At 32.6% G+C, this 25,467-nt stretch overlaps 1 protein-coding gene across 6 annotated transcripts in view; it reads right to left on the bottom strand.

Annotated features, from left to right (window-relative positions):
* Positions 1-25,467, bottom strand: part of Kdm6a (lysine demethylase 6A) — a 96,398-nt gene that overhangs the window by 8,251 nt on the left and 62,680 nt on the right. For all 6 annotated transcript variants that reach the window (XM_015488122.2, XM_015488125.2, XM_015488124.2 and 3 more), the window contains 9 exons: positions 23,408-23,537; positions 21,591-21,696; positions 20,774-20,979; positions 18,749-18,813; positions 18,600-18,674; positions 17,691-17,839; positions 13,932-14,046; positions 10,287-10,474; positions 9,367-9,508 (listed from right to left, as the gene is read on the bottom strand). In XM_015488122.2, coding sequence (XP_015343608.1) covers positions 9,367-9,508; positions 10,287-10,474; positions 13,932-14,046; positions 17,691-17,839; positions 18,600-18,674; positions 18,749-18,813; positions 20,774-20,979; positions 21,591-21,696; positions 23,408-23,537 — 1,176 coding nt within the window. The remainder of the gene's footprint in view (positions 1-9,366; positions 9,509-10,286; positions 10,475-13,931; positions 14,047-17,690; positions 17,840-18,599; positions 18,675-18,748; positions 18,814-20,773; positions 20,980-21,590; positions 21,697-23,407; positions 23,538-25,467) is intronic.

Below are 25,467 nucleotides of genomic sequence, written 5' to 3'. Positions count from 1 at the left end.
CATATCAAACCCAATAGATTATTAGAAGAGCACCAGGACTATAGCACTAAAATCTGCTAACTATAGACTGGTCTTTGTGGCTATACCATTATTTCTGCATAGTGCTAGGAGAAATTCTGCTTAAGACATTAGGCCAGTTGGCTATGACCAAACAATTGCAGAACACCTCATTTATCCATTTAAAAATGGGCAAAGGGACAAGGGAAGTTAAGTTTATTTTAACTTTTATTTAAAAACTCTGTACTTATGATAAAGTTTATGTTATATAGATAAGGTAATGACCAATAATATGTGTGAAATAAAGATTTTTAAAAATCACAATTCTAAAAGATCTAATCTACTCCAGGGTGTACCTAACTTGCCTGATCCTAAGATTCATTGGTCACCACAAAAAGTGACAAAATTGAAAACAGTGTCTAAAATACAAAAATTTGTATTTTCTAATACATACTAATACATTCAAACTTCACAGATCATTGCATTTTATCACCAAGACCCTAAGAGACCACAGAGAGACAGCTAATGGAATAGGCAAGAGCAGTTTCTAGACCTAGACTGCCTGGGTTCAAATTTCAGCTTCACACACACTTCCTATTCACTTCCTATTCTCTATTCCTATTCCGTTTCCTCAGTTGTTAGATGGGGACACTTAAGAGTGCTGTTATGAGGATTATGTATGTTCCGTAAAATGCTTAAATTGGTGCCTGGCAATTAGTGTTCCATAAACATTAAGTATTATTATTATTATTATTATTATTATTATTACTATGGATTCAACCCAGGGGTGCTTTACTGCTGACCCACATCCCCAGCCTATTTTTTGTTTTTATTTTATTGTTTTTTAAATTTTAATTTTGAGACAGGGTCTCACTAAGTTGCTGAGACTGGCCTTGAACTTGCAATCCTTCTGCCTCAGTCTCCTGAGCCACTGGGATTACAGGTAGATACCACCATACCCAGCTAACTAATGTTATTATGTCAAAACTCTTAATTCATGTTAAAATAATTATATAATTACTAAACTGAAGTTTTCAGGTAAAGGGAAATGGAAAACACAGAAGTTTTCATACAGAAGTCCAAATTTCTGATTCTGAATACACTGATTTTTTAATTTGAAAAAATTGTGATGTGTCAAAGTACAATAGTTAATACACTGAAAAGAAAACAAAAATTATTCTAAAAGTGTTTAGACTAGATTCCTTTAAGGTTTCTCAATCTGAGCACCGCTGGTATTTTGGGCTGAATAGTTCTTTGTTGTTTGGAGCTGGCCTGTGCACTATAGGCTGTTTAGCAGCATCGCTACTCCCTACCCCAAAATGCTAGTAGCACCCCTCCCACCTAAGTGATGACATTATCATAAGTGCCCCATGGAAGAAAAACTGCGTGCATTTTAGAACCACTGTACTAGGTCCATAAGTATTAACTTTACAAACAAACAAAAAAATACTGGTGACTAGGGTTTCTATAATTAATATTAACTATAACAATAGCTACCACTTACTGAGTGCTTACTCAATGCAAGGCCCACTAAAGCTACATAAAAAGATATTATTATACCCATTTTCAGAAGAGGAAACAAAGACTAATAGATTTAGTAATCTGCCCAGTCCCTCAGCCAGTAAATGGAGAAGCCAAGATATGAAGATAGGGCAGATTCCAGACAACTAAACTATGCTACCCCTTCTGTAATATTTCATTGGGATATTAAACAGCACAGAATCTAAGACTTAGGAAAAATTTTAAAAAGGAGGGGTGGAGGAAAATAACACACAGTGATCACACATACACAAAAGACAAAAAGAAAGCACATGAGGCATCAATATTATGTATGTAAAAGATGGTACATTTAAAAATGAAAGAAGAGCAGTGCTTTATATCATACTCAAAAGAATGACAAAATGATAGGATAAGAAATTAAGTCTGTGGGGGAGTAGTTTAAGACAGACTGGTATTGTTGAAATTTTAGAGAATTTATTTTCAACTACTGGCTTATATGTTATTAGTAATTTTAGAACATATAATTATTTGGCAGATTATAGGGAGGTGGATGAAAATATGTATTCTGAAAATTAACTTTCCATTCTTTTTTACTATCTGATATGCTCCTCCTCAACCTCAGCCTTCCTAATATTGAACTTTTCAGAAGAAAACACAGTCCTTGGCATTCTATTTTTGACGTATTTATTGAACTATTTAACCACCAAGACATAGGTGAAACTAACAAAATTGTTGAAGAAAATAGCTTCCTAATGTATTGGCAACATATTACCATTGTATTAACTTGCTAATCATTCACCATGATTACAAAAATGTATACCATATTTCTTGGGGGTTGGCTTTCTCTACCATTGAGATTAAACCATTCAATTATACCTCAAAGACTATTTATTTTGTAAGGCTGTTATCTACAGGGAAACTGCATCAGTACCAATAGTTTTCAGAGTTCATCTGCTATACTAACATTTCAATTCCTTTCAAGGATCTTGTTAAAAGGATACTTAAATGGTAAAACATAAGCAATGTATGAACCTTATGAGAGTGAAGTAAAGAATCTCAATACTATACAGGGAGAAAATGTAGACTAAAGTAATGTGTCTCAAATATCCGAAAATGGAATCATGAATTTGCAAAGAGTAAATGTTTCCTTTAACTCTTCATTAACTTGTTTTTTAAAGTTAAAAACACAGGATAAAGACTATGATTTGATGAAGATGGATAAAAAATAAAAGTAATTTCCCCATCCCTAATTTTAAGTTTTAAAGTACCTTTTTAGTATAACTTGGTTTACTCAGGACCCACAAATGAAAAAATCTATAACACAGTTTATACTAGAGTGGCAAAAGAGTTGACCAAAAGAAAACAGTTCATCAATAGTTTTTTGAATTGCTATCTGCAAAAAGAAAATATCATGATTACAGATTTTTTTAAAAAGTGACTAAAGAAGATGCAAAGACTATAAACAGAATTCAAGGTGAAATTTGATTCAGTCTGGATTAAGGTGGTGTGGTGAGGTGAGGCAAAAGCTAAGAAGACATTTTTACATTGGTAGGGAAATGTATTTTTTTTTTTCCTTTTTTCTGTTGGGGAATCTAAATGTAGACTGTATACTAGGTAATTCTACTGAATTTCATATTTCTGAGCTATAGTAAATGGTATGATGCTTATGTGGGAAAATATTCTTTTTGGAAGGAGTTGGGGGGGTATTGAATTGAACCCAGGAAGTCTTTACCACTGAACTACATCCCCAGTCCTTTTTATTTTGAGATGGTCCTGTTAAGTTGCGGAGGCTGGCCTCAAACTTCTAATCCTCCTGTCTAAGTTTCCTAAGTAACTGGGATTACAGGCATGTGCCACCATGTCCAGCTAAGACTATACTTATTCTTAGAGATGCATAATGAAGTATTTGAGATGACAAGTCATAATGTCTACAAATCACTTTTTCATGTGGCTCAGCCAAAACAGTATACACATACGCATGTGTATATAGAGACTGCTAAGTAAATGTGGCAAAAACTTATCTGATGAACCCAGTTTAGGTTATATAGATATTTACTGTATTATTCTATCAACTTTTTGTTGTAGATGTAGATTTTAAATTTTTCAAAATAAAAGCTAGATAAAAAAAAATACAAACAAGTCAGAGGGCAGCAATATGTATTTTAAAGGAGAAGAAGATATCTTAACATGGAAAAACTGTTACAGTTCAGTGAATTAAAGGAAGTGACTGGTAGCTTTAACTTTTCATTTCTTTGTGTGGGTACTGTTCCACTTTAAAAACAACTAATGGTCCAGAAAACTCAACAGCTAATACCTGAATGGTAACTCCTTATCATAGTCAGTTGAAAGCTACAAATGCGTATTTCTGACTCATTTTCCAATACAACCATGTATCCATCTGGGCATTTAAATAGAAATTTTGACTTAAACCCTCATAGAAAGAGTTCAAGTTCTGTGTATCTAAGGTCAGCCAAGTTGGTAATCCTCATTCCCTTTAGCTGATCCATTTCCACTTGTCTTCCTTTACTCCCAATTAATAAGCATAAACGCTCCACTACGTGGACCAAACCAAAGTCCAACAATAAAGATTTCTTTCTTATCTCCACCAATCAATCCTCAAGTGCAATTTGTTTTACCCTCTAACCTTAGACTCTCCCCTTGTCTAAACTGTAGCAATTACCTTCTAATTCATGCCTCTAAATCTTCTGCCTTCCATTTAATATTTTGTCTTGTTGCTAAGTGATTGGCATGCAAATTTGATTATTAAAAATTCTAAAGGCTTCTCATTAGTACATTTTGCCAGTGTTAAGCCTATCTAAATTTTTTAACAACAAAAGTTTAAATATGTACTCTTTAACTAATATGAAAGCTTAAACCTAAGAATGACACTTTAAAAGTTTGGAATAAAGGAGAAACTAAGCTCATTTGCAGTATATGAGGTATATAGAGAGAAGCTTATGCTCACTGAAACAGTTAAATGAAATCAAAGTTATACACTGAGCTCCCACTAAAATTCTCCTAAGGAGTCAGGCTGTGAACTTTCCAAGTTGAGTTTACTGCATTATGAAAAGAAATAAGAAATCAAGATAATGAATATTCTTTTGACTCATGCCAATATAGCAAGTATTTGGAAAACTGTGAAGCAAAGTATGGATATTAGTGTGTAAAATGATTAGGTTTTAAAATTGGAAGAGATTTACTAAATGACTTACTTAGATAAAGGACTTTATAGAATTTTAAGATCCTACTTGAACTTGAAAGTGCAAAGAAAAAAACGAGTTATGTTGACTTGTTAAAAGAACAGGTAATTTGTCCTCAAAATGATAATGAGGAATTAGTAGATCACAATAGGAGATGCCACCATGTCCCATAATTAAACCACCCAGTACAACTACAGGTTCATAAGTTCTTATTATTACCTCACAAATTTTCCATAAATTTTTCATAAACTCATTTGTATTGAAACTTGACCTGGAGCTATTTATAGGTTTCATTTAGCTCATTAGTAACTATTAATATTTTACTATAGAAATATTAATGTGTTTGATTCTAGCCATAAGATACCCTACTGTAAGGAAAAAAATAATAGATTTTCTTTTCTTTTTTTTAAAGATTTTTTTTTTCCTAAAACTAAAAAGTTCTGAATTCCCAAACACATTTGGCATAAAGGGGTTAGGATAAGAGACTATGGAGCTGTTGTACTTCTTTGGTGAGGCCTTTCCTGAATTTTACCCTCTCGGAAGTGTCTTAATTCTGTGTTGTCTCACTGTTTCTTACCAAAGACACATTAGGGAAGGAGATCAGGAGAGAGAAAGCAAGGCAAATGGATCAAGGAAGAGAAAGAGAGCAGGCGGAAGAGAAGATGACCCAGAGGAAGTATGCATTTGCAGTTCCTCTAGAGAGTCAAGAGTTCCCCTGAGCCTCTCAGAGTATAAGCAGCTTACCATGCTGAGTATGATTTTAGTAGTTGAAGACTGGCTGGCACATGTCATATAACATGACCTTTCTACATAAATCAACTATTTCACCCTGTGCTCTACAGAAGAGATTCACTCCTTCACTGGAAGAAAACGTGACTAAATTAACTTAAACACTAAATATGTATACTTTCATTTTATGGATCAACTGAGGCATTTCCTGATGGAGCAAGAGTCTGGTCTTAAGCTGACTTGAGATGCTATTCTTTTTGCCTTTCCCTGCCTCCACATTTTCACCCATCACACAAAATACATTTCTCCCTAGAATGAAGAGCTTAAAAAGACATCTGGGATTCTGTGAGCTGCAGAGACTTCAATGACTATATCACTGTATTTCCTTCATTATATTTACTTATATACCCTAATGGGATCTAGTATACATAAATATGTACTTACATGTGCTTATAAATATATATTTATAAATCCTTAGTGCCTAGCCCAGAGTCTTATATTCAGTCACTAAACACTCATTAAATGAAGGAATGGGAGCAATGTTGGCTGGTGAAAGTACAGTTTTAGCAATGGCTGAATGATTGTATTTTTAAAAGGAAGCTTTATAAAGCAACGCCTAGGGGTCTGGACTTGTGGTTAACATCTTCACTGGTCTGATGACAATAAATGCTTGCTAATCATATCTCAATGAAAATTCAAGCTAGTAGCAGAATTCTTAATAAAATGAATAATCAAGGTTCAAAGGATTAGTCATTTTGTAGTGCTGGATCAAATGGTGTATAGATAAGCATGGATGTTCTTTTAAGTTAAAATATGAAAGAAGGCAGGCATTAAGAAACAACTTTATTACCAATAATTATAAGTGAAAAACACCCAAATTTTGTGTGTCCAATTTCAACACAGGGCAACTTTATAACAAAGATAATACCAGTATCAATGTCCAAGACTTCATATTTATTAAGAGGGACAGTGATCAACTGGAAGGAGTCCAGAATTATGGCAAGTTTGATGAAGGTGGGGTAAGAAATAGAAATGATAGAGGTAAACGCTGTTTAAATTACCCAAAATCGGGTAGGAAGAACAATACTGGCAAGAGTTTTTTACTGGTTCCTTTTTCCCTTACTCCACCACCCAATTTACGAGAAAGTTCAGTGAGCTTTGGCTCTACAACAGTCCCTAGTTTGTCCCTCTCTTCACTTCCACAGGCAAATCTCTGCCCAAGCTGGTCCCTAATGTAATTGCCCGATAGCCTCCAAATCATCCTTACTACCTCTACCCTTGCCCCTTGTAATCCACAAGGCAACCAGATCCATTTTCTATTTTTCTTTTTGGAACCAGGGATTGAACCCAGGGGCACTTAAATACTGAGCCACATCCTCATCCCTTTTAAAAATATTTTATTTAGGGACAAGGTGATGATAAGTTGCTTAGGGCTTTGCTAAATTGCTGAGGCTGGCTTTGAACTTGCGATCCTCCTGCCTCATCCTCCAGAGCCACTAGGATTTCAGGTATGTGCTACTGTGCCCAGCTCAGATCCATTTTCTTAATGGTAAAATTAGAACTTATTCCCCTCCCCCTGCTTAAAATCCTCTAATAGTAATCTGTAACACTTACAATAAATATATAGACTCTTTACCTATGTCCTAAAAGTCCACGTACAATCTCATTCCTGCTGCTCACTTCACTGAGCTTATTGCTACCACTCTTATGTTTTCTCATTCTGCTATAGTCACACTGGCTTCTTCTGTCCCATAAACATGCTCATACTGTTCCTAATTCAGCCTTCACTTGTACTCTGGATCTGAAATGTTCTATCCCTAGATCTGTATACTAATGACTTCATCTCATTTTCCAGGGCTAAGGACCCTCTCAGATACTTTCCCTGATCACTTTGGCCAAAGAAATACTATCAGCTTCTCCCACCAAAATATTATTCTATTTTACCTTAATCATACAGATAAATTGCTTCTTAGACTTCCTGCTTGGGAGTCTGTCTTGCTCCCCTGGAATTTGAGCCCCTTGAACACAGGGATTTTGTCTTATAACAATGCTTTGTCCTTTAGTGTGTAGGATGGTATCTGGCCCAGAGTTGGTTCTAAAGCACTTGTTAAATGGAATATATTCTGTACCCATCTCAGTATATTTAAGGGAATTGGAACCAAGCAACATGTAGATTTTAGATAAATTAGTAAAAAACTTTACAGAATTATAGTGAGGTAAAGAGACGTCATTAGGGCTGGGGATGTGGCTCAAGCGGTAACGTGCTTGCCTGGAATGCGTGGGCGCTAGGTTTGATCCTCAGCACCACATAAAAATAAAAATAAAAAAAAGATGTTGTGTCCACCGAAAACTAAAAAAAAAAAAAAAAAAATTAAAAAGTTCTCTCTCTCTCTTTAAAAAAAAGAGAGAAATGTCCTTAGATTAGTATAAATTATGAATGCTACAAGCAAGATTACTCGAATATTAAGTAGAAATTTTTAGTAAATGCCCTTTAAAATCCTTCCAATTATAAAATCCTTATCTATCCAAAATGAGATAAGACACTTCCAATCTACATAGCTGTTAGATAAATGGTATTGCATATCCCTTTACCTTTAGTTTATCTGAATTAGCATTTAGTTTATGCCTATCTCCAACTTAACTAACCATCTTCAGGGACTTTAGGTCATCCTCCTTGCTCTACCAAAAATACTGAACTTATTGTTCAGAGAGCAAAGTACCATTCTGAGATACAGACACCCCTCCTCCACTGCCAATTATATATTTATAGGGAATATAGTGCCTAAGATTCAATGTTTTAAGGAATTTATACATTATTGGACTGTGTCATAAGAAAATTCACAGGCATGTTACCTAGCCCACACAATTTTTGTTTGAATAAAATTTTACATTTAGGTTTGAAAAAATTTTAGTAAGCCAGGATTACTTTCAAAAGACAGCATTCTGAAAACAATACATGCTGACCAAATTAATATACCTGCAGGAATAACAATGAGTGTAAATACTATTTTAACAAAGACTAAAACAAAATTAATTCATCCATGAGTATAAAACAGCATATTCCAAAATGAGTTGAGGAGATCAATTCTTAAAAAGATACTGGTCAAATAAATTTGGGAAACACACGTAACTTCTATTTATAAAACACATCAACACATACAGTATTTAAAAATTTTTACAGAGAATAAATTTAAAATAAAGGACTTGTTCGACTTTATTTAATAAATTTCTTTGACCAGAATTCTCCACCTTTGGGCAGGTAGGGGTAGTAGTAGAAAACATAATTTACAGGAACACTGCCATATAGCACTATTTGAAAACATATATTTCTAAACAGATTTACAAAATAGGATAGAAACTGTGACAATAAATGAGAAGCTTATTAGATTTACAAAATAGGATAGAAACTGTGACAATAAATGAGAAGCTTATTAGTGTATATGTATTTAAACTAAGGTACTAGACAAGAATTTATATAAACTGTATTAAGTTTTTAAAGCAGCTATGAATAGGGACAAGATGGATAATTTAAACAAAAGAAATTAATAGTTTAGTCAAATCCCTGTATTAACTGTTAATTTCTCCATAACAGCAATTATTCTATGATGCTATTATCCCTTCAGTTACTAAGAGCAGATTTTCAATATTAAAACTAATGTCTCTTGGGAAATAAGGTTGTTCAGAGAGGAGGGGGTAAGTAAACACAAGAATGTGAATCTACTAGTTTAGAATCATTTATGCTTTTGTTCTTTTCTGTACCACAGCGGGCTATTTGGAAGGGAAAGGTATTTTTAACATGTGGATTCTCATATTACATTTTGCTAGACTTCTGGACACTTTCTTTTAATGTCGACATAATTCTATGGGGAAAAAAAAGGTATTTAATAGTTAACACTCCCCCAAAAAGAGAGGGACTACAGCAGTTTTAGAAAGCACTTACTTAATCATTTCAAAAAGCTTTGGATCTGAGACCTTGATATTTCGTGCCATATTCCAGGAAAGATGAACCATGGGTACTATTGACTTCACACTTTGCAATTTGTTCCATTCGTACCGTTCCACTGCCAATTTATACTGGCAGGCTAGGAAAAAAAAAACAGTTATAATGCAACCCAAAGTATCGAAAGATATGAAGATAACCGTTATCACTCTCTCAGGTGATATCTTCAACACCAATTTTGAAAACCTCAAAATACTACAAATATCATTTTTATATTTTATGATAGAATCAATTACATAAAAAGAGTACTTCCTATGACTATGTGCCAGGCATTGTGCTGAGCTAATTTTACCATTATCTCATTTAATTATTACCTTATTATTATTGCCTTACAAATTATCTTCATAATATAGACGAAGAAATCAAGGACTAGAGAAATTAAATAACTTGCCCAAAGTTACAAGAACCAGGTCCTGGTCCAAATCCAGGTATTTCTGGCTCTAAAGGCCATATTCTTAACCTTAAGCTAATACTGCCTGAATGTAGGCATAATTCAAACAGATTTTTACATAGTAGGGCTATTTATATGGCATACAAAAGAAAAATTTGAAAGAATAAATTTGTACTTTGCTTTTTCCCATAAAATGTTTCCTTTATAAAATAAAATCAAGCACTCTAAAAATTGAAATACATCTTCTATTTATATAAACAAATAAACTTGTTGTTTGCTGAGATTTATGGCCTTAGATTTCCAATTGTTGACTTGAATTTAATTTCTTCTACTAAAAACTGAAATTTGGTGCAAGGAGACACTCATCTTCCAATATAAAATTTAGTGAGTTATATTCAAGGAAAAAAAGAATATACATATTATAAGCCTTTAAATTAAACTATTTTTTAAAGCATATTCTTTAAAATACCTGTAAGTGGACCAACATTCCAAGCAATGTTGTTGCACCAGCCAATAGCCTGAACCCAATGAACAGTGCCTGCATTTATCCAGACCAAATCTCCAGGTCGCTGAATAAACCTATACACTGGAACATTTGCTTCATAAAGATCTTCAAGGTTGGGCCACCAAGAACCCATTAGGAAATTCAAATTATTTCTGAAATAAGAAACAACAGTATAGATGGATCAGGTAACTTTAATAAGCTCTTTTTGAAATATCACAAGTTTTTAAATAATATTAATCTATTTTAGTGAAATTTAAGCACTTGCACAATAAAAACTGCTATATGTATATAAAGAGTATGAAATTAATTAGTTCAGTATTGAACAACTTACCTGAAGACTAGTATTACTACCTTAAATTAATTTTTCAAAGATTCCAAAGAAATTCAAAGCTATTTTAAAGTAATACTTCGGTAATTCATTCATTTCATTTCATTTCAATGAAGACATTTTTTTCCTTGGAGGTGGGGGACTAAGGATTGAACCCAGGGGTACTCTATACCACTGAGCTATATCCCAGTCCTTTTTTATTTTTTATTTTGAGACAAGGTGTTGATAAGTTGGCAAGGCTGGCTCAAACTTGCAATTCTCCTGCCTCAGCTTCCTGCTCTACTGGGATTACAGGAATGTACAACAACACCAGGCTAGACTATTTTTCATTAAACTCTGTGGAGTACCTGGAAATCCCTTAAAGGTAAATGGAAGGTGGAGATGATATCAAGTCATTTAAATATGTAAATAGGAACATTATGGTAATATAAGTATTAGAAACTTCCCACAATTTCTGAGGGAAAGGAAAAGATAGAAATGGTCTCTACTACTGTTTTGAAAAGGGAGACAAGATGTCAGTTTCTATATGGTTTGAATGATCCACTGATTCAAATTATGCAGTTGAAACCAACTTTATCAAAAGCAAACAATCACATACTACTACCACCAATATACTGCGGAAACAACTCTACAGGTCATATTACTAAGCTTCTATCTATTTCAATATCTGGCTTCTTATTAGTCTCCATCATAATATGAAGTACATCATAAAATATATAGCAACTTTTCCTGTAAGATAATTTTATGAATTTCAATTAACTACTTCAGATTTTACATTTTTGGGAAGGAAGTACTTATACAGTAGATATATTCTTTTTAAAAAAATGTACAATATATATTAGTTGTAGATGGACACAGTGCTTTATTTTGTTTATTTATTTTTATGTGGTGCTGAGGATCAAACCCAGTGCCTCCCATGTGTGAGGCAAGCACTCTACCATTGAGCTACAACTCCAGCCCCAGTAGATATTCTTTTCCTTAGGAACTGAGAAATAACTTTCACTTTGTGTTTTGTGCTGAAGTATATGATAAAGTATATTTTTGAAATTGTTTTATTGGTTTGAATTTAATTTTATGTTAGACCAAGTGTCAGCAAATTATAGCCCATGGCCCCTGCTCCTTGTTCTTATAAGTAAAACTTTCATCAGAACACAGCCATGCCCATTCATTTACAGATTATCTCTGCTTTTGCATTATGATACAGTTATGACAGAGACCATATAACGAGTAAAGCCTAAAATATTTATTCTCTGGCCCTTTATGGAAAAAAATTTACAAACCTCTGATCTAAATTAAACCTTAGTCCTGTACCACCACCACCCCCACACCCCGCTGCCTGCCTCCCTTAAAAAATGAACTAGTCTTCGAAAGTCTAGAACAGACTGCCAATAGCAGCCTAATTGCAAGGTGACAAGGACTGGCTTACTGTTTGTAATAAAGCTAAGTAGACACAGTGCAGATAAAAGTTGTCAATAAAGCGAAAAACAAAAAACAGTTACAAACACAATCCTAGCCCTATTTTACTCAAGTCTTGCCATGATAAAATTGGAGAAAAATTTCTAACCACAAGAGAGCAATTTCAAATAATCAACACCAATAAACCCCACAAACTTACAAAAAGAAGTAAGAATTGTTTCAATTATATATTAAAAAGAATTGTTATTTCAAGACAGGTACTACTTAACATCATAAAATAAACTACCGACACAATGTCAGAAGAAACAACCCTTATGTGAAACAAAATTACAGTGAAATGCTAAGGCAGCAAATGCTTTTTTTTTTTTTTTTTTAAGTATTTTTTAGTTGTCCGTGAACTTTATTTATTTGTATGTGGTGCTGAGAATCTAACCCAGTGCCTCACACATGCTAGGCAAGCGCTCTATCACTGAGCCACAACCCCAGCCCAGCAAATGCTCTTTCTCTAAATCAGTTATTAAATTTACCTAACCCTTTATACTAAACTTGATATTTTTATTATCCCCAAGCCCAAGCTTTTTGGACATCATCTGCCTATTCTAATTATCATTTTCCCAAGACACCGCTCCATTTAGACAGGAAAGAAAACCTTATCCTAAAAATAGTCAATCCCTACTCAGAAATAATGAACAAGGTTCACTGTACTGTAGCTTCAATAATACACAATGATCTCAAAATTTAAGAAATTAAAATCTGTTGCACACTGGAGATTTCCCATATAATATTACTGTTTTTCTCTGCTACTATCAGACTGCTGGTTCATAAAAGAAATAATGGGTCAAGTTAGTTATTAGTACATTTGAAACCTACAAGGTAAATACTGAGGACTGTGAGAGATAATTCTCTCATGCCTGTATATAAAGAAATTTTGGATCTTTTTTTCCCAATTATTGACTTACTTCTGACTAAATCCAGGTAGTCACAGCCAAGATTCTTAAGCCAAAGTAAGAAATGACAGATTTAATATGTAGAAAATATATATAATTAGTTTTCAAATTATTCTCATATTGTAAACATTTTTGGTGAGTTTTTCCCCTTTATCTAATTGCAGTGGGGGCAAAATTCTGACCATTATGTGTACAATTTATGCTTTTAATTTTTATTCCATAATAATTTTCCAATGTTATTACTTAATGGAAATATCAGGTGCTTACACAATAAGTGCTTTTCTAGGAAAAAAAATAAAGTTTAGCTACAGAAATAATTAAACCGATAAAATTTTTTTTTTTCAAAATATTCTTTAACACAGACACAAATAAATGAAGGCTATTTCTAGGATCATGAGAAAGGGAACAATTCTCATTGTGCACATTCTTTCATTAGGTAAAACAATCTGAAGCAGTTAATTAAATTCTGTAAAATTTCTTTATAGGAAAAGTTGCTGGTTTTAATAAGAACTCATATCATGATGATAAGGCAAAGATTAGTATGTTTAAGCTTGAGTTATTACAAAGTTCCTTCTACCTTCTTAAACCATTTATAATAAAACAGTGTTTCCCTTGGAATACACACCTTTCAAATGAACAAGTATTTATGTATCAGTTTAAAATTAAAATAATAACTCAATCTTTATATCCTCTAAATTCATGACTGTTACTATTGCATGGAGTGGCTTCATGGCATTTTAAATATTTCCAATAGTATCAAATAATAGGTCTTGAAACAAATCATTTAAAATGAACTTTCTGTTGAACAATAAGTAAAAACTAGCTATATATCCACTAGGATCCAATTTGGTAAGTTGTCCTTTACAATTACTGTTTTCTAATAATCATATTTAAAGAAAATTTAGCTTAGAAACCTACTTTTCACAGAAGTCATTCAGAACACCCCAGTATCCTTCAGGAACAACAAACCATTCACAGTCACCTGGGCCAATGTTTATGTTAACCGAACAGAAGTTGTTATTTTCTTGATGCCCTAAAATGGGAAAATAAAAAATCAGCACACTATAAATTCTATGGAAAATTTGTCTTTAGAAATGAAATATTAGAAATGTTTGACAGATAATGTTCTAGAGATATTTAATTCTTTATGGTATAGCACTTTTGAGTCAAGTCTGACTTCAGAACTGAATCTGGTCAACTCCTAACTCATTCAGTAATATGGAAGGCAGTACAGTACAAATTGAAGTTATCAGCTTAGGCTCTTGGAGTCAGGCTCCTTGGTTTAGTAATTACATGAACTTGGGCAAGATGTTAAGCCTTTCTAACTAAGTTTCCTTTTATGTAAGAGTATATAATAACAACTACTGTAAAATCACTGAGTTGTTTTGAAGATCAATGAAATAACAATTGCTTAGAATAGTGCCTAAATTAAAGTAAGCAATAAATACTAGCTATTATATATATTTATATCATTTTTTCCTTGTGAACTAATCCCCATTTCTTTTTTTTATATGACAGCGCAATGCATTACAATTCTTATTACACATATAGAGCACAATTTTTCATATCTCTGGTTGTATACATAATATATTCACACCAATTCATGTACTTTGGATAATAATGATCATCACATTCCACCATCATTAATAACCCCATGCCCCCTCCCTTCCCCTCCAACTCCTCTGCCCTATCTAGAGTTCGGCTATTCCTCCCATGCTCCCGCTCCCTATCCCACTATGAATCAGCCTCCTTGTGTCAAAGCAAACATTCGGCATTTAGTTTTTTGTAATTCCCATTTCTTATGAGCAGTATTAGGACATTAGAAAAGGAACAAGAAGCCTGGTTTTCAAAATGTAGCTGCTCCAAGGATTGACATCCGTAAAAATAGCAAAGTGGGGACTCTGCATATCTGTCCCTCTCCAGAAACACCAAAATTCCAATGAAAATTGTTAAAACAACTTTGCCAGAACTTGGTAAGATAGTCAGATTAACATAAACCAATAAAATGCTTGAACAGGAGGAAAGGTTACTTAAACCTGGTAGATATTCTTTTGTGGCACTTTAACTTAACCTGGCCCCACCCCCATCACTGGTAGAGTGGTGTACTTAAAGACAAAGTCTGAGTTCCTGGTGTCAGAGTCCATGGTTCTAGAAGAAGTAGAGTGGATTTTGTTCCCAAGAAATTATATATGTCCATTTTGACTGGACTGGGGTTTCCCCAAAGGACTAACTTAAAGGAGATTCTAGGTGTTTTGCATACCTCAGAATTCTAACAGGGAAAGCAGTTCAATGTTTCTCAGTACTTACAGCTGTCACCTACTACTACTAGGTAGGTGGTTCAAAGTGCCAATGGCATGGACACTAATAAAATGTAGCTCTAATTAAAATTATAAATGCTGGGGCCCCACTATCTAAACAAAATCTTAGGATAGAGCCTGAGAGCATTTCTCTGATTTAGAACATACATGTCTGATTGTTAAATCCATTAAAACAGGTACCACTTATATTTACCTATGTAAATCTAGGTGTGTGTGGGGGGGTGAGGATGGAGGTGGAGGGTGTTGAGAGGGAGTATATACCTCCCATTAACAAAATACTCAAAATAATGCTTTCTAAATTGAACTGAACAAATTATACAAAATTTCCTTTAAGACTGCATTGTCTGATTACTACTTGAAATATAAGTTGAAATGGTGCAGTAATTCCATAGTACACACTACATTTGAAAGACTTGGTATGTGAAAAATCTCTGTAATTTTATATTGGTTACATGTTGAAATATTTTGGCTATAACAAGTCAAAATAAATTTCACCTTTTTTTTTTAACCTTAACATAACTACCAAAAAATTTTAAATTATGTGTGACTTGTATTATATTTTTACTGGAAACTACTATACTAAAGGAATTCTTCAGATAATTATTAATTGTTTAATATTAGACAGGATAATTTTGGAGAATTAACCAAACAAACAAAAACCCAAGAACAGTCTTGGGTTTTTTTGTTTTTTTTTTTTTACAAAGAAGTACTCTTTTCCATTATATTTGTAATGAAAAAGGGATTCTTTTTGACTGGAGGATAATGTTATTTGCCCCAAACAATTTAAATTGGATGGGAGAAGTTTTCAACTGAAATGAACCTTAATAATTAAGAACCAATGTGATAACAAATATGTAAGAAAACTTAACTATTGAGTTCAAATGGTTTGCCCAGTACTTATACTAGTGTGTAATGACACAGTGTGGAGCAGAACATAGTTCTTTCACTATTTATTCCAGAATTCTTTCTTCTTCAACTATGGATAAAACATCATAGAACTGAGCTTTAAATGGACTCAGAATAAAAACTACAACCAATGGTTCTAATTTTGGCTGTACACTAAAAACCTCTGGGGAACATATTTCTGTTTATTTAATAATACTTGCGTCTCAATCCCCAGAGATCAATTATATATCTTTACAAAGCTTATCAGGAGATTCAAATGAGCAGCCAGGACTGAGAATCACTGACCTGTGTTAACCAGAAGTATCACAACCCTATTGTGAAATGATTCTCAAACTCTTATTCATTAAGAAGGTGACAAGAAGTCTGCTTTTTAAACCATGTCTGCTTCAAGTAGAAAACTGAAGCACTGAGAGAAACATGCAGCTTGAATACACTGACATAGCTGACTAGTTATTATCAGTTATCTCTAACTGATAATAACCAGATTAATAACTAGCGTTATTGCCAGGGTTGCAGCAACCATTAAATATTTCAAACATCACTTTGTGAAATTTGTGAAATTTCATGTCAAAGAAGAGACACATTAGCGTTGGACAGAAATTTGAAGGCTAAAAACAAGGTAATTTATTCGACAAAGAGAAAGACCCAGAGAAGGGATGTGACTTGCCAAAAGCAACAAGTCTAGTTAGTGGCAAAGTCCAGACAATCCAATAAGAGGACTGAAACCTCCACTTTCTTTTTAAAATTAAATACAATGGAATAATTTAGAAAATGTACTGTTCAATGAAATGGTTCTGTATACATACATATGTACTAGGTCATGACAGAAAACATATATTTCTTATGATTGTGGTTTTAAAAAAGTTCAGAAAAACACTGTACTGTAATTCTCTGCAACAGATGGAATCAACAACAGAGTCTTTAGGCCACAGAGGTTTATTTTCCCAGTGGTGCTCCAATGCCCCTTTAAAAGTCAAATCATTATTATTGAGCTATTATACACACACACACACACACACACATACATTTATTTATTTATTTATTTATTTATTTATTTATTTATTTTGGTGCTGAGGATTGAACCCAGGGGTGTCTAACCACTGAACCACATCCCCAGCCCTTTTTAAATATTTTATTTAAAGACAGGGTCTCACTGAGTTGCTAAGTGCCTCCATAAGTTGCCGAGGCTGGCTTTGAACTTGCAGTCCTCCTACCTAGGCATCCCAAGATTCTGGGATTAAAGGCGAGGGCCACAGCGCTCTCTTAGCTATTATATTTTAAAAGGTATTCCAAGAAGAAATGATAATCTAAGCCCCATTAAAGAGTCTAATCTTATAATAAGAAAAATCCTTTCAGTTTTATTCATTTTAAATGGAAAGATACTGGTTCTCTATGCATATTTCATATTTTATTTATTATGCTTTTCAATGATATGTTACTTCATAAAAATTACCTGGTGTTCTGCTTCCTGGAACTTTCATGTACAACTGAACTGTGTTCATGCCCAGTATGGTATGACCAACGTGGCTTAAAAGATTTCCTGCTGATACGACACGCACAAAAGCAGGAAGTTTAGTCAGCTCATGTAGCTGCAACTTCCACCTGCAATAAAATAGATCAAGAGTTATAATTAAATATGTAAGTATTTTACTTTTGCATAGAAAATGCTTAAATTTTTAAATTTTTTTCAAAGAGAAATTCCTATGAAAAGAAGCATAAAAACTATGGACCAAGTAAATGAGTGAAAAGAAATTCATTTTCTATTTTTTATAGTTGTGTTGTAGAATCTTATTTCATTAATACGTATTTTTATAATTCTTTTTTTAAAATTATTTTTATTTTTTTACATGGTGCTGAGAATCAAACCCAGTACCTCACACGTTCCAGACAAGTGCTCTACCACTGAGCCACAACCCCAGCTCCATAATTCTATTTCATATAATTAATAAATGTGATTTTATAATTCTGTAATTAGCATCAAGTCAGGGTCTTATTGTAAAAACTGTACCAGGGTTTTAAGTAAAAAAATAATAATAAAGTCTAGCAAAAAAAAAATCATTTTTTACCTTATTCTCTCATATAACAACTTTAAAAAACTGACAAGGAATGAAATACAAAAGGAAGCTGTAGGGCTGGGGATGTGACTCAAGCGGTAGCGCGCTTGCCTGGCATGCGCGGGGCACTGGGTTCGATCCTTAGCATCACATAAAAATAAAGATGCTCTGTCCACCGAAAACTAAAAAATAAATATTTAAAAAAAAAAAATTCTCTCTTAAAAAAAAAAGGAAGCTACAGACTATCTTCATCTTCAGAAGGCTACTTCTTTGCATCAGTTCAGAGAAATATTACCATGAGGACTTACTTTTTGTCATCAGACAGGTCAATGTTGGTCCCGAACTTTATGGTCTTAAAGGGTCCTTTTCTTCTCCTCCCAGAACTTAAGAAGAGAGAGACAATATTAAAAACATGCCTTGTAAAAGAAATATGAGGTGAACATTAAAAATGACTTACTTATCTGAAGATGTAGATTCACTATCTGAGTGGTCTTTATGGTGACTTCTTTTCTCATTTTCTTCCTATAAGAAGAAAAGTATTCTACCTTAGTATTCCACAACTGGCTATCATTTTCATCATTCAACTAAAAAAACTTCACATCTGGATTGAATGGTATTATCTATGTTCTGAAACTAAGTTTCTATAGGCATCTTACACATAAAATTTCTTCAAAGAAATAAGATAATAATTTAAAGAGAGACCCAAGAAAATTCAAATCTACTTGGCATGGTATCCAACTTCTTCCACCAGGTACAAAGTTACATTATAGATTCTCATATTTGCTCCATTTTCAAGAGGAGAGAAAACTTAAGTGGAGAGGCCTGATAAGTCTCAACCTTGATGATAAATGTTCAAAGCTCCCACAGACATGTGCACAAGTACATAGCCATATATGCATAAGAACAGAGGGTAAGATGGTTTCTACTCTTGATTATGGACAAATGGAAGAAGTTGTTCCTGGGTTAAATCTTTATTACACAATGGATTATACATAAATGACAAAACATTTACAAAATCAGTATGGAAATTAAGTGCTGAAAAATATAGCGCTTCTCAATGCAAATATACTTTCATTTATAATTCTTGTGTCACAAATGTGGTATCTTTTAAACACTGTTCCATGATCTATGAGTTAGTAATGCTTACTAACACTGTGTCTTCCTTCCCTTTAAATGTATAATTTCTGAACATTTGTAAAATTTTCATATATTCTACTCCATGCCTCAAAGCAAATAAAGACCATCCTTCCTTTGGTTATAGGTCTTTTCCCATTTAAATATTCTGCCTCTTATTATCTTTGCTTTTTTAACTCTTTGTCCAAATCTTCCTTGGATATTCTTTGAACAATGCTTAATTTTTTGGTCTATCCTGACCAAAATATTACTAAGTAGTTGAAGCATCTTAACAATGTTCACTATGGAGATGGATATGGACAATGCATTCAGTGTAACTCATGGAAGTTGCAGAACAGATTTTTACTAGATGAATTTGTTTTTCCCCCCCTTTTGGTAGCATATAGGGAACAGCAGTGGGAAAGGAACACAAATACATAATTTATAGGTAAAATGCTGCCTTGACTGAAAAACGTGAACTCAGGGTACAATTCTTAATAGACAAACAAATTTAATGAATTACATATTAAACACTTTCAGTCACATATTAAGCATCAGCTATAGGACATGTGAAGAAGAAACAACTTAGCACAGACAAGTATTTCAGTTAATATCTTTAATAAACTCATTTCTGTGGGTGTTTTATGTTTACTTTGTGGGAGAATTCACAAAGTTCTCCTTATACTACTAGAGGATTTTAAAAATGCTTTAGTGCTAGAAGTTTTATATAGGTCTTTTAATAATAATTCTATTTATTTTTCAAATTTTATAATTCTCCATATCTTTTGAAATAATTCCTCTAAATTTCTACCTCACCTTTAGCTTTCTCTTATGGGCTAAGATTGGTAGCCAAACTACTAAGCTTCTGAGAGTTGTCTATCAGATAATATTAGTAAGGCAGAAAAAAAAAATGATGAGATATAAGACTAGGAATTTTGCAAGCATAAAGCATACTTGAGCCTTGCTTTATTTACTTGATAAATTACTGGTTCTCAACCAGGGACAATTTTGCCCTCTAGGAGTATGTGGTATGTCTGGAGATACTTTAGAGTCCAAGAATACTACTAGATATCCTACAACACAAAGAACAACCCCCCAAACAAAGAATTATACTGCTCTAAATAGAAATATCCCAGAAATGAAGGATCTTTTTGGCTAGACAGTCATTCTATTTCTCCTCAATGATATTTACTACACTTTGCCCATAGGATTGATTAGACTTAATTAAGAGCAAACTGCATAGAAATTACAAGGTATTTTATATAATACAAAATAATGAAATGCTTATAAAAATAATGTGTCCTTTCAAAACGCCAAAATAAAATAAGTTTTAAAAGTCTAAAATAATCTTCAGGAAGAAAATACTTACTCTCAATGATTCTTGGAATGAAGAAGCTTGGTATTGTGCATATTTAGCAATTGTAGTATGAGATCTATTACTTTCACAATGCCAGATTTTCTTTGTTCCAGTGGGATCCCAGTTTTCATCTGCTGGTTGCAACAACTGTGTCCTCACTTCTACCATATGTTCATTGTTAGCTTCCACCAAAGTTTTAGTAGAAAAAAGTCCCAGGTCTTTATAAACAAATAAAAATAATTAGTAAATAAAATCTATATTTAGAATAATGTTTTAAAGTTGCACCTCCTTTTTAAAGAAAAAGATAAATTATAGTACAGCACCTGGTTCCCCTAAAAACTAACTAGGCTCTATATATACTCTAAGCTAGGTATCAAGTTTGCAGAATCATACAGTGAAGCCCTAGTCTTAACTGTCATGCCATCCCAACAGACAAGTGTCCAAAGATCAAAGTTTCACTTATATAATTTCTGCTGATGGGAAATACTTATGGGCTATAGTACATATCAGTAACATTAAATCTCACCCACTTTTTATATTCAAAATTTCTTCTATGAGTTAACCTAAGTCACAATTATATAATTAAACCAAAATAAAAGCTAATTTAAAAACTACCACAAAATTACCAGTAACCAATATCACTATCACAAATTCAAATAATGAATGAAAAATGTGATAGATTTTTTCCATTTCTCTGAGACAAGCAAATGTTAAAATGAAAATATTTTTAAAAATGGAAAAATAAAACAAAAGTTATCTACCAGTGTTTTAGAAGATAAAAGTAAAAAATAAATCATACAAACATTTTTCTTTTTTATTTAAAGCTTACCTAACTTAAGAGCTCCAGCAAGGCCACGTATTACTGTAACAGGGTTGTTTGGATTTGTACAAAATTGATGTAATGGAGGAAAGAAAGCATCACGTTTATTTTCCAACTGCAAAATTAAAACACGTGGTTAGATCTCAGGAAAACAGTTTTTATTGAAATGATATGTCCCAAATTCATACTTGTTATTTAATGAGATTAAAATAATGTATCATATGTGTTGATATTTCTATTTTACAGGATTTTATCATTATGTCTCTTGATTCTAGTTTTAATTAGATAGTAACCACATACATTTCTCATTTGCTATATCTTGAAAGAAAAATGTGGGAGAAATAAAACATAAACATCAAAATCAAGGTGTGTTAAGTATTATTCAGTCTTAAAAAGGATCACATGTTATGAATAAACCCAGAGGACATTATGCTAAGTGAAATAAGCCAGTCATAAAAAGACTAATATTCTATGATTCCACTTACATGAGGCATATAAAGTGGTCAAATTCATAGAAGCACAAAGTGAAATAGAGGTTGACAGGGACTGAGAAGAGTGGGGAAAAGAGGTTTTGTTTAATGAGTAGATTTTCAGTTCAGCAAGATGTAAATGTGCCAGAAATGGGTTGCACAATGATGTGAACATGCTTAAATCTGAATAACTGTACATCCAGAAATGGTTAAAATGGTAAATTTCATGCTATGTGCTTTAAAAAAAAAATCAAAAGAAAGTAGGGGAATAAAGAAAATCAAAATATTTTAAAAATATATTCTCAAAGTGAAGTAGGCTAAAGAAGACCCATAAGATAGATTTCAATTGTGCATTTTTCCCCTTGCACCTCAGTTAAAAACGTTTTATTACACATCCATCCCACTACTTCCCTTCAGAAAAAAGGGATTAATAACTACTCATTGGAGGAAAGATTACTACTAACTGGCCTCCACAGAGCAAAAGGGCCAAATTTCTAAAACTCAAGTATCATTTATATATGCAAGTTAATTCTAAGTACATTATCCTAACTTTATATGTACTTTAAAAATGTTTTTCATTTGAGGTTGAAGTTTGAAGATGGAAGGAAATGCAACAGCAGGATCTATTTAGAAACAAACATAAAAGAGGAATTGCTTAGATTTCACTCTAATAATCTTCCTGTATTATTTACCCAGATTTCTATAAAGTAAACCTAATATCCAGTTTTTAAAAATATTTTTAGTTGTAGATGGACACAATACCTTTGTTTATTTAGTTTCTTATGTGGTGCTGGGGGTCAAACCCAGTGCCTCACGCATGCTAGGCAAACGATCTACCACTGAGCCACAACCCCAGGCCTAATATCCAGTTTTAAACATTTCAAATAACCTACTAAGCTTTTTAGTAGGTTAGTATATACATCTATTATCACATATTTGGTTATCAAAACACTTTTTTTTGCAGTAGATAATATCCTTTTTCTTTTGGTAGATGTATAAAACAAAATGAACATTAAGGTCCACACAACTAGTAGAATGCAGATATAAAACCCAATTTACTCAAAAAAAGTCCATACATTTAGCTAGCTTTTGCCTAATATAGCTCAAAAATCAAAGCAGTAAAAATATTTTTCACATTCTAATACAATGATAGTTAATAACTAAGAAGGCATTTATAAAATGTTATTGCAAAAGCCTTTTCAATACATCTCCCCCTTGCCTGGATATTCACACTGTTACCAATAATTCTAACACTTTCTAAAGGGCATCCATGTTGACTTAAACAAAGATTTTATGAAAAACAGGTAGGTGCAAATACTGGTTTGATTGATTTCTAGTCAGTTAATTCAGACTTACATAAATACTAGGTGTAGGTGGATTCAACTTGTCCTTTGGCAAGGGAGGGTATGGTGAAGATGGTGGTCTTGGAGGAGGACATTTATCCAACAAAATGCTACTATTAGACAGGCCATTTTTACCTAGATTCCTTTAAAAAAAAAAAAAGAAGAAGGGGGAATAAATCAGCTATATGTTTACTTAGAAAACAAACAAACAAAAAATCCTGAATTGTCCTAATTAAATGACTAGGTATTTATACAAATCTATAGAACTTCGATCCATCAGGAAAAAACTAAGAATGATTATTAATTTCAGCAAATACTTATCTTGATTCCTATATCTTTCACTGAAGAAAAACAAAAGCATAATACATGGATTACTGATGACATTCTTTATTTTGCTTGTAATTTTCCAATGTATTTTCTTCACCTAAAGAACAAATATGGGTTCCAATTTCCTTCTACTATAAGATACTTTTCCATCAAATGTTGAAATGTTAACCTGACCAATAAATGTCTAGATAATAATAAAATATGTCTCTCTTCCTGTCTCATCTTAGCAATTGTAACCAGAATATCTTTGTGATAACTCTCAGAGTTTTTTTCCTTTCTTTTCTCAAATTTAAAAAGATTTGTTTTACAACTTCTTAGCTAATAAAATTCAGCAAGACTTCCATCTATTAAACTTTACATCAAATTATATTAATTTTTTAAACAATGTGTATAGTTGCTATTCATTCTAAGATGCTGCATTTCATCATTACTTATTAGTATTTAGGGTTTCTTTTCCCTTAATAAATGTATCATACTTACTAGAATTATAAATTCTTAAGATATGATAGAATTATCCCCAATCTGTAATTCTTTTCATGTAAGAAAAAAATGAAGATATTCCTAATTTCTTAAAATTTCTACCCAATTTAGAAAATCAGTAAGAAATAATCTTGAGTTTTCTAATCATTTTAGAATGATTATCAAATTATCACCTCATCAAATTATCACAAGTTCAAAACCAGTCAATGCATTAAAATATCAAGTACTTTTAACATATTACAATTTCAATAAGAGTGAAAATTAAAATTAATATGGGAAGTCAAAAATTCAGTAACTTTATTTCCTAAAGAAGGACTTAGCTACTTTTTGTTTCAAATTATAGAAACATACTTGTTGGAACAAAATTAAACTTCCTTATTTTACTATGTTTTTGATACCTTGAAGAAATCTTATGAATCATCTGTTCTAGTTGGCACTAATGTAAAATAAGTCTTGAAATTCCACTGCTATAAATGGTTGAGTTATCCTAAATCACACCATAGGTGTCTGTCTTAATTTTTTCAACTATAACTGGAAGTAAAACCAAAATGTTCATGACACATCACAAAGGAATAAATCAAGTTTAAAATAATTGACTTAAGTACAGTATGTGAAATTGTTATTAAAGTACAATTTTTAGCTTGTCTAACAATTAATTTAAAGATTGAACAAATAGTCTACCCAATGCCAATTTTCAACATCTCTCCACAAAAGAATAAGTATTCTGTACATTTAAAGATAAAGATATAGGATTTTTCCAAGTTTTAAAATTAAGGTATAAAATTGGTATAATATATAAACACCATTAAGTTTTTGCTTTTATCAAGTAGAAAATTCTTGGCAGAGACTGATAAAGAAACAATTCAAGTATTATCATTAATAAGTGTTAGATAAAACATTCACTTACAATATCTTCATAAATAATAATTAGCTTTCATGCTGAATTGTACCTCTGCCACTCTTTAACTCCTGAACAACAAAATGTTTCAGAATACATAAAATTTGTTTTTCAAAAAAGGAGATGGATGTAGTACTATTTGTATCCATCAATATTTTTAAAAATTGAAAGATATGAACCATGTATTAAAAGCCAACTGTACCATAAAACAGCATCACACACTAATTAAATGTGGCACCAAAATTTAAGTTTCTACAACATTCTGGACATTTATGAGACTAGAAAATGGGGTTTGGCAGCTTAGTAGAATTGCCTATTTCTATAATTTCTACGGTTCTGTGACAGTTTTTTTTTTTTTTTTTTTTTAA

The sequence above is a fragment of the Marmota marmota genome, unplaced genomic scaffold (assembly GCF_001458135.2).
Source record: "Marmota marmota marmota unplaced genomic scaffold, marMar, whole genome shotgun sequence".
In the NCBI taxonomy this organism is placed as follows: domain Eukaryota; kingdom Metazoa; phylum Chordata; class Mammalia; order Rodentia; family Sciuridae; genus Marmota; species Marmota marmota.
Note: the sequence above shows the minus strand (reverse complement) of the source record. Positions and strands in the feature narration are given on the sequence as shown.